Raw genomic sequence first — 9,842 nt, forward strand, 5'->3', positions numbered from 1 at the left:
GATTCGCGGAACCGAGCTGCGTTTCGTCATCGGAAAACCCCGAGCCTGGAGGAGTTAATGGAATACACGCCGCTCTACTTTGGCTTGGTTGGGAAATTTCGATTCGCCGATCGCGAAGGCGTGCCGCGCGTCGATGAGCACGCGCGAGAAGAGTATTGAGGAGGGCGTGCACGCGGATCAGGAGATGCGGAAAATCCGACGCTAATTGCCACGCGATACGTTCTGAATTATTCCTCCGGCGTGCAACGGGTGCCGGAAAGAGGAGGGTGCCGAGGGGTGGGTGGCGAGTGGATTTAATAAAAAGGGCGGGCCGACGACCGGCCGGCCCGAGTGGACGACGACCCTTTTTAATCGGCAACTTTTATTTAAATTTTCATTGTTCGCTAATGGAAATGCAACGCATCGCGCCGTTTCGGCCGCGGCCAAGCGTGTGCATCGGGGTTCTTTATTGATTTCCCCGACGCTCACGCGTCGTATATTACGAGTCGCGTGCGAGTCGCTTCCGCGAGATAAATCCGTCTCTCGCATCTTTTTCTCTCTTTCACTTGGGGCGAGTTCGCGATTTTGGAAACAATTATCTGTCTCGCGTCGTTTGGTCACGCCACTGTAGAAGGATTCGATGTGGAGGCAGTCGTTTTACGAAGAATGTCTGTGAAATATGGGATCCACGAAGAGAGAGAATCTTCTTTCTTTGACTCGACGCGTTGTCTATAATTTTGGGACCAATTGTGTCTCGTGTCGTTAGATCACGCCACTGTGGGAGGATTCGATATAGGGTCAGTCGTTTTACGAAGAATGGGTGCGAAATATGAGATCCATGAAGAGGAAGAATCTCTTTCTTTGATTCGACGAGATATCTATGATTTTGGAACCAATTATCTATCACGTGTCGGTATATTACACCACTGTGGGAGGATTCAATATGGAGGCAGTCGTTTTCCGAAAAATGGATGTGAAATATGAGATCCACGAAGAGGGAGAATCTCCTTTCTTTTGTTCGACGAGTCGTCTATAATTTTGGGATCAATTATGTTTCGCGTCGTTGGATTACGCCACTGTGGGAGAATTCGATATAGAGGCAGTCGTTTTCCGAAGAATGGTTGCGAAATATGAGATCCATGAAGGGAGAGAATCTCTTCCATTGACTGGACGAATTGTCTATGATTTTGGGACCAATTATCTATCTGTCTATCACGCGTTGTTCGATTACACCGCTGTAGGAAAATTCGAAATGAGTTAATTAGCTCCTTTTCGACGTACGAAATACGGGACTCACGAAGAATGAGAATTTCTTTATTAGATTCATCGAGTTGTTCGCAATTTTGGGACTAATTATCTACCTCATATTATTCAATCACGCCACTGTGCGAGAATTTGAAATAGGTCTGTTTTATATGCAAACCATGGAAACCATGAATTACGAAGAAAATCCTTTTCTTTGACTCGACGAGATATTTGCACGACAATCGATACTCGAAACAATAAAAAATTAGGCGTTTACTGTCTCACTTCTTTATTCTTCCTTAGTCTACGTACAATATGTAAAATATTCAACTACATTACGAAAAGCATCTAAAGAGAACCAGCTAATTAGTCAGCATACTCGGTCTCGTTGCGGCATGAAGTCTCCCGACGTGGTAGTAAAACGAATTAATATGCTACAAAAGTTTATAAACGTGCATACATTCCTCTATAACTGTTTCGACGTGACACGAAAGAAGCGTGATGGCGTTGCGTGGCACTTTTCACTCGAATTTCCACAAAAGCCTGTGGCACTGAAACGGTTAAACCCTCGCGTGGAAATTTAATTATCAACGTGTGTACATTAAAAAGAGAATTAATTTCAGTTACCCATTATACGTCTCTTTCGTTCGCGCTAAAATCCCACAAAAATTTCTGCGTTTTCACAAATTTCACACAGAGGTTCCAATATTATTTACCCTTAAATTTCGCCCCAATCTTATCACCCGATTCGTTCAACAACGATACAAATCGTTTCTCTCGAACACACACTCTCTAGATGAAAAATTTAATTTTTATTTCATCGTCTCTCAAATATTGCTTTCCTCGTCGCAAAAATCCCCGTTATCAGTGGGCATGAGGGGTGCAGATGGCGAATAAACGGTCGGTCGAATGGCGTGGTTCATTCACTGCGCGAAAAGCATACTACGCCGCGAGTTTGTTTTGTTGATCTTCGTAACCCCAGAGAATTCCGATAAATATCTGATTTCTCGAGTGCGGCCGATAGGACACGCTGGCTTGTCGCGGGAACGGGTCGCGAGGGTGATCGATGGAACGTGACCGGGTCAGAGGGTTAATTAGTTTCCGGCTGGCGCGCTAAAAAATTCGAGCGTGTCGAGGGTCGAGGGTCGAGGGTTCGTCGCCAAGTTTAGAGCTTTCAGCCAGGCGAGATCCTCGAGGGCAGCGTTCGTCGCATTGTTCGATCGCCGGGGCAAATATTTCCACTGACGAATTCGGATTTTCGCAATTTTTTACCGTTCCAATTCCGCTCTTCCTGTATTTCATTTAACAACGACGTCGTTCGTCTTCGTCGTATCGTCTTCCTCCTCTCGGACGCAGATGCGTTTCCGGTTGATAGGATGGGCGTTAAAATACACGGAAAAAAGGAGAGACGAGAGGAGAATTTTGATACAACCTCGAGGATAAAAGAGGAAACACAAATTGGCTAGATCAGCCACGCGTTTCGCTATCGTTCAACGTCCATTGACCATTTTCCACAATTTAGTCAGCCGTTCCTCGACTTCCGCTTTAGCGCCGGAACTATTCCGATACGACTGGAACACCGCGCGAAATATTGTTTCGACTGTATCCACGTTTTTCCCTTTTTTTTTTCCTGTTCGAAAATTTCGCTCGTTTCCTCTGTTGCTTTGTCGCGGGATTACGCTCGCGGCGCGAGGACCGGAAGCTAGCGCCCGCGCGCGCTAGGTATTTTACAGCGGTGTAAACTACGTAACGGGGTGCCGGTGAGATCGACGAGGCAAGCGGGGAAAAAGGAAGAAATATGAAAATATAAAGAACTTCGTGGCCGATGAACGTTCGCGTCGGCAAAGGAACGCGAGAAACGCGTTTCATCGGGAGATTTCGAGCTCAGAGGACGAAGCCCGGCGCAACGCTGGAACAAAAGCCACGCACGTACAGGCGTATCGCGTTTCCAGAGGTGTATGAAAATAAAAGTTTCGGTAAGGCCGGAAAATAGTAGGACGGCGATAAAAATAAATAATAGAAGGCGCCAGACGTATCGATCCGACCTCTTGCGCTCTACAGCCTCCGCGGAAGTTGAGGAATTCTCTTGGCCGGCGTGCACCTAACAACGAGGTAAACTCGCCCCTTTGTTCGCCATTTTCGTCGCTCCACTACCACGCGTTGGTGGCCACCCCTAACGAACACACGTGTGCCAGCAATCGCTTCGCGTTCGTACGTCCGCGTCGTACGACACCCCTGTGTCAAGATCATCGGGGCAAACGAGGATCGAATTATGATCTTAAGTTTAACCTTAATAATCCAGTTTGATTTTAGTCTTGATCTCGCTCGTTTTCTGTTCACAGGCGAATAATCGGAAGAACGGATGCCCGGTGTGCGAGAAGCGCTGCCCGCAGAGGTCGACCAAATCGGACGAATACCTGTGCTGGAACCAGCAACACTGCCAACGAAGTAACTCTCGTTTAACTCTTTGTCCTACGATTTAACATTCAACAGCGTGGCCCAAAACGTAAACAGAACTGTCGAGCCTTCGAGCCATTCCGCGGCTCGGCAAATCTGTCTTAAGTTGTACCCACTTTTCTAATATATTTATGAAAATATATTATCGATGTATCTTTGAAGTGGGGCACATCGACATGTCATGGGCGTGACACGTGGTGTCTACCTTTGGCCCGGCCGACGTACCACGTACCAGGCCCGTGATAGTCAGTTTCGACCCGACCGATGTACCACGTGCCAGGCTCGTGATAATCAGTTTCGACCCAAAAGCCTGACCACGAGCCTCACACGTGGTTGTAGGTCAAAGCACGATTTTACCTATTCTTTACGCGAAAACCGGTTTAACGTCGAACGAACCACGCACCCCCGTTGTTATTGTCCACTCCGGGAGCTCGTCGGTTCTCGCGTTCCGCCTGTGACAAAGTTGCGAATTTCCCGGAACGACGTCGGCCGATGTCCAACGCGAGGCTCGCTGACGTCGCAGGGGAAATTGCGGATCTCTCGGTGGGACCCGGTCGTTCGACGCGAAGATAAAAGGACACGCGCTGGCTATCTTGGGCGGCCGCGGCTCCCACGCGCGGCGACCAGCTCTCGATCGTTCCTTCCTTCCGAAATTATCCGATTATTCGTTGGCCTTGCGGAAAATGGAGTCTGTCTGGTGGCGAGGAGGAAAGGGGCGGCGAGAAATTGGCGGCGGCGCGACACGCCGGCCACCGTAGGCGGCTCACCCGTGGGCGCTACGACTCTAAATTACACCCAACGGACCTTTGCGCGGGCAAAAACTGACGGGAGTGCGTTAAATGTCGCCGTGCTAGCGACCGCGAGTCGCTTGAACTTTCGAAAGAACGCGGGTAATCGTTCGGCTCAGAGAGTCGTTCGAAAGTCTCTAGCTTCGGTCTGACCGAAGGGTTCGGACACGTTTGGTTCCCGCGGGTTCGAGATCTTTATTGGACAACTCGATTGCGTTTACGGTGGCTATCGATCGCGACGCGTTCGTTACCGAGCAAGCGCCCCCTTCCGCACAAATTACAGTAAAAGTCGAAGGGAAAGTCGCCAGGGGTCCTCGCGAGGAACGTGACGGGACTACGTCACGACGGCGAGGCGACACGCGCGAAGCTGTTTACCCGGAACACAGCAGCCACCCGATCGTTTTCCTACACGTGCACCCCTGAAATCCCGGCGTCGCGCGCCATTTTGTTCGGTCTTTGTCGATATCAAAAATTCGCGATGACTCGCGACTTCTGATCCGAAGGTTAAATCGGTACCCCGTGGTTTTCGACGAACTCCCTGTGTCTTATCCGTCACCTGATTTTCTTCTTTCAGTCTGCGACCGAAAGTGCGAGAACAACGCCTGCTACGAATCGGAACTGGAGAGATGCTGCCATCCGTCGTGCCTGGGGACCTGCACCGGGCCGACTAACCGTGACTGCGCGGTGTGCAAGGACCTGGCAACGGACGGCTTCGAGTGCAGAGAGCGATGTCCGAACGGCACCTTGGAGTTCATGAACCATCGATGCATCGACGAGGAGAGGTGCCTGCGGATGGAGAAGCCGCGAGAGGTGTTCTACGTGTCCAACTATCCGCACAAGCCATTCAACGGGAGCTGCATAATGGAGTGCCCGCCAGGTTACATGGACGAGGAATCGAACGGCAAGATCTCGTGCAAGAAGTGCGAGGGACGATGTCAGAAGGAATGCGCCGGGACGAACGTGGACAGCATCGCCTCGGCTCAGAAACTCCGCGGATGCACGCACATCACGGGTAGCCTGGAGATTCAGATACGAGGCGGCAAGAACATCGTGAAGGAGCTGGAGGACAGCCTGAGTGCCATAGAGGAGATCGACGGCTACCTGAAGATCGTGCGCAGCTTCCCGCTGATCTCTCTCAACTTCCTCAAGAACCTGCGCATCATCCGTGGCAACGACATCGACAACTCCAAGTACTCTCTGCTGGTGATGGATAACCAGAACCTGCAGGAGCTCTGGGACTGGAGCTTGCACAAGGACATCAAGATCCAGTCAAGGGACGGACCTGGGAAGATCTTCTTCCATCTGAACCCGAAGCTGTGCCTCTACAAAATCGAGATGCTGCGAAAGAAGGCTGGCTTGGGACCGTTCACGGACTACGAGGTGGCGCCGAACAGCAACGGCGACAAGGTCGCCTGTAACGTGACCGAGCTGAAGACCAGGGTGGGCAAGAAGTCTCCGTGGGGCGCGGTGATCGAATGGGAGCCGTTCGTCCATCACGACGCGAGGTCTCTCCTAGGCTACGTGGTGTACTTCATCGAGGCACCGAACAAGAACGTGACGATGTACGACGGCAGAGACGCCTGCGGTGGCGACGGCTGGAAGGTGGACGACGTCTCCGCGAGCACCAACACCACCCAGGTGGAGAGCGGCGGCAAGTTCGGGACCGGCCGACAGGAGAAGAACGTGCACACGCACTACTTGTCTCAGCTGAAGCCCTACACGCAGTACGCTTATTACGTGAAGACTTACACGATTGCGACGGAGAGGTCCGGCGCGCAGAGCAATTTAACGTACTTCAGAACGATGCCGGAAGCACCCAGCGCGCCCAGGTCTCTTACCACTCGAAGTAACTCGAGCAGCGAGCTGATCATGTCCTGGCTGCCTCCTCTTCACAAGAACGGAAACCTCACGTACTATCGGATCTATGGCCGATGGGAGCGGGATGACGCCAACTTCATCGATCAGAGGAACTACTGCGAGGAACGTAAGTAGACCGATCTCTTCTTTCTTTCCATCACCCCTGTCTCGTCGAGACTTTCAAACGACACGCGTGTACCTATCAGCCATGCTGCTGCCGGACAAGAAAGCCATCTCGATCGCGGAGGAGGAGAGGAAGCGGATCGAAGAGGAGAAGGAGCAGATGATGCCCGAGACCGGGACTTGCGATTGCGCTGATCGGGAAACGGACCAGTCCCTGCGAGAGAAGGAAGCATCCAGCGCGATCGCTTTCGAGGACGCTTTGCACAACCAGGTGTACGTGAAGCGGAAACCGAGGAGAAAACGCGACGTCTCGGACATGTCGTTCGGCTCGTCCAGGAAGACCAAGGCAGCGGACCGAGATCAGGTAACAAAGCGGCGCTCGAAATCTTTTCGTAAGTTCGTTTAAGCTTCGCTCTCTTCGACTATCGTCGCTTTCTCGTGTACGCACAGCCTATGGAGAAGATCGAGAACGGAGTGTACACGGCGTTCGAGCAGATGGTACCCAGCACGAACCTCTCCTTCGTGATGAAGAACCTGCACCACTTCGCGGCGTATAACATCGAGGTACAGGCGTGCAGGGCGACAGAGATGAACGACACGTACAAGAACTGCTCCACCAAGAGTATGAGGACGTTCCGAACGTTGCGACTGGAAAGCGCGGACAACATTCCTCCGAACAGCTTCAAGATAAGCATATCCGGCGAGAACAACAGCCTCACCATGGTCACGCTCCAGTGGGACGAGCCATCGGAACCCAACGGTCTGATCATCACCTACCAGATCGAGTACAAGAGGGTCGACATACAGAACGTGAGTGAAATCGCGTTGACGAATTTTCAGCAGCGATCAACTCGCGTCGCGTGAACGAGGGATCACTCTGTTTTCAGTATAAACCGACCGTGGTGTGCACCACGAGGCTGGATTTCGCGCAGGCGGGCAACAGGTACGTTCTCAAAGAGCTCCCCGCTGGTAACTACTCCGTCAAAGTCCGAGCGACCAGTCTAGCTGGATACGGTGCCTATACGAACGTCAAGTACTTCTACATCGAGGAACGGTACACGATCATCACCTTTTGGGTAGTGTTCTGGTTGCTGTTTTGCGTATTCATCGCGATCGCCAGCTTGATCTCGTTCTACGTCTGCAAACGGAAGTTACTGAGGAACGCGCCGAACGTGTCTACGCTGATCGCTACCGTGAACCCGGAGTACGTGAGCACGCCGTACGTACTGGACGAGTGGGAGGTGCCCAGGGAGAAGATCGAAATGCTCAGGTCGCTGGGAACCGGTACATTCGGCATGGTGTACGAAGGAATAGCCAAGGACATCGTGAAGGGCAAGCCGGAAGTACGATGCGCGGTGAAAACGGTGAACAAGGACGCCACTGACCGGGAACGAATCGAGTTCCTCAACGAGGCATCCGTGATGAAGTAAGAACAAAATCTATCGATCGAGTAATTGCGTGGTGGAATGTTGCGCGCGTTCTACGGATTATCCGAAACTTCTTCTCGCAGGGGTTTCGACGCTCACCACGTGGTCAAGCTCCTCGGCGTGGTGACTCGTGGTCAACCCACCTTGGTTATCATGGAATTGATGGTAAATGGAGATCTGAAGCGGTACCTGAGAAGCCACAGACCCGACACTTGCGAGAGCCTGACCAACGTGTCGCCAAAGTTGGACCGGATACTTCAGATGGCGATCGAAATCGCTGACGGGATGGCGTATCTCTCGACCAAGAAGTTTGTTCATAGAGACCTGGCTGCTAGGAATTGCATGGTCGCGGAAGATTTAACCGTGAAAGTGGGAGATTTCGGAATGACCAGGGACATCTACGAGAGGGACTATTATCGGAAGGGTAGCAAGGGCCTGTTACCTGTCAGGTGGATGGCTCCGGAGAGCCTGAAGGACGGCGTGTTCAGCAGCTATTCCGACGTTTGGAGCTATGGAGTGGTGTTGTGGGAAATGGTGACCTTCGCATCGCAGCCTTATCAGGGTCTATCGAACGAGCAGGTACGCGTACTTTCTTCGCCGAGATCCTCGTGGCAAATTGCAGCGATCTTGTCTTACCCCTATTCCCGCAGGTATTACGGTACGTGATCGACGGAGGAGTTATGGAACGACCAGAAAATTGCCCAGAGTTGTTGTACGAACTGATGAAGCGTACCTGGAGGCACAAAGCAACGAGGAGACCTACGTTTATGGACATCGCGACCATGTTGTTGAAGCACATCGATTCGGAGAGTTTCCAGGACGTGAGTTTTTATCACAGTCTGGAGGGTGTAGAAGCCAGGAATCAAAATAGGTCCAACTCGCCGCAGATTGACAAGTGAGCATAGCATATCTTTTCCGACGTCAGGGTAACGACACGGCTAATGCTAGTTTCTAACGCAACGATTCGATTCGCGCGCAGGCACCTGGAATTGTCCTCCTTGCAAGATCTGCAAGAGGAGGAAGCAGAGGGTGAAGAAGATTCCCCGTTACGGCAGGATTTCGGCGACTTTGCGCCTAGTTTCGAGCCTAGCAGTATTAAAAACAGTTTCAGTCCCCGTTACAGGATGGACTCTTACGGCGAGAACTCCAAGGCGACCTCAAACTGTCACGACATGAACTCCTCGAACGTGCCGTTGAAGGCCGGATTCGACGATTTCGACGGCGTTTCCGCCGACTCGGTCGCCTCTGGCAAGGACGCGTTGAACCTACCGTTCGTCGAGGACAGTTTGAAGTCCGTGAAGAGTTCGCCCTTCATAAACGCGAAAAGCGCCTCTAGAAGCAACCTGAGTCAGCTGTCGATCAGCAACAAGTCAGGAAGTCCGAAGAACCCCAGTAAACGCAGTTTCCTCAGCAGTCCGAACTCGTCCAAGCTGGCGAATCCGGACTACGAGAACGGTAGTCCGGAGATCCTGGCGGTTGCCGAGAAGCGGGAAACGGTACCGCTGCGGGTCGACTTCCCGTCCATAGACGCCATCGATATCGACAACGGTATGGAGAAGAAGGAAACGCTGTCGCCAGTGGAGTACGTGAACAAGCCGGAAACCTTGAACAACGGTTACATCGGCAGCACGACCACGTAGTGTTAACGCGGTCGCACCCGGTACTCGTCGTTGCTAGGTCGTCACGACGACACGGGTGCGTTTGGATCCACTCGCAGCGATCCAAGATGGCGTGCATGGACTGGTGGAGTCAGTCTTTGAACGTGGCGCCTGCGAACGCTTTATCACGGCAACGAGCGGTCCACCAGGGAGATATTATTCCGGCTGATGTGACACAGACCTATTTTGCAACCGAACGAACGTTCGCAAGGGGCAGTGTCTGTGAAACAATTAGGCGAGTTTCGCCGGACTCGCGATCAAACGTTCCAATAACCCCGTGACTCGTGCGTTCTTCACGCACTAGGATA

The 9,842-nt window shown here is 52.0% G+C and overlaps 1 protein-coding gene across 1 annotated transcript in view; it reads left to right on the forward strand.

The window, feature by feature from the left end:
* The window catches only part of InR-2 (insulin-like receptor-like), a 66,263-nt gene extending 56,421 nt beyond the window's left edge, over positions 1–9,842 (forward strand). Inside the window, exons 4-11 of the mRNA XM_017899138.1 lie at positions 3,567–3,672; positions 5,044–6,453; positions 6,533–6,813; positions 6,900–7,259; positions 7,337–7,875; positions 7,960–8,455; positions 8,527–8,771; positions 8,856–9,842. Coding sequence (XP_017754627.1) covers positions 3,567–3,672; positions 5,044–6,453; positions 6,533–6,813; positions 6,900–7,259; positions 7,337–7,875; positions 7,960–8,455; positions 8,527–8,771; positions 8,856–9,516 — 4,098 coding nt within the window. The 3' untranslated portion in view covers positions 9,517–9,842. The remainder of the gene's footprint in view (positions 1–3,566; positions 3,673–5,043; positions 6,454–6,532; positions 6,814–6,899; positions 7,260–7,336; positions 7,876–7,959; positions 8,456–8,526; positions 8,772–8,855) is intronic.

This window comes from Eufriesea mexicana, unplaced genomic scaffold, assembly GCF_001483705.2.
Source record: "Eufriesea mexicana isolate 0111107269 unplaced genomic scaffold, ASM148370v2 scaffold4744748147, whole genome shotgun sequence".
Lineage (NCBI taxonomy): Eukaryota > Metazoa > Arthropoda > Insecta > Hymenoptera > Apidae > Eufriesea > Eufriesea mexicana.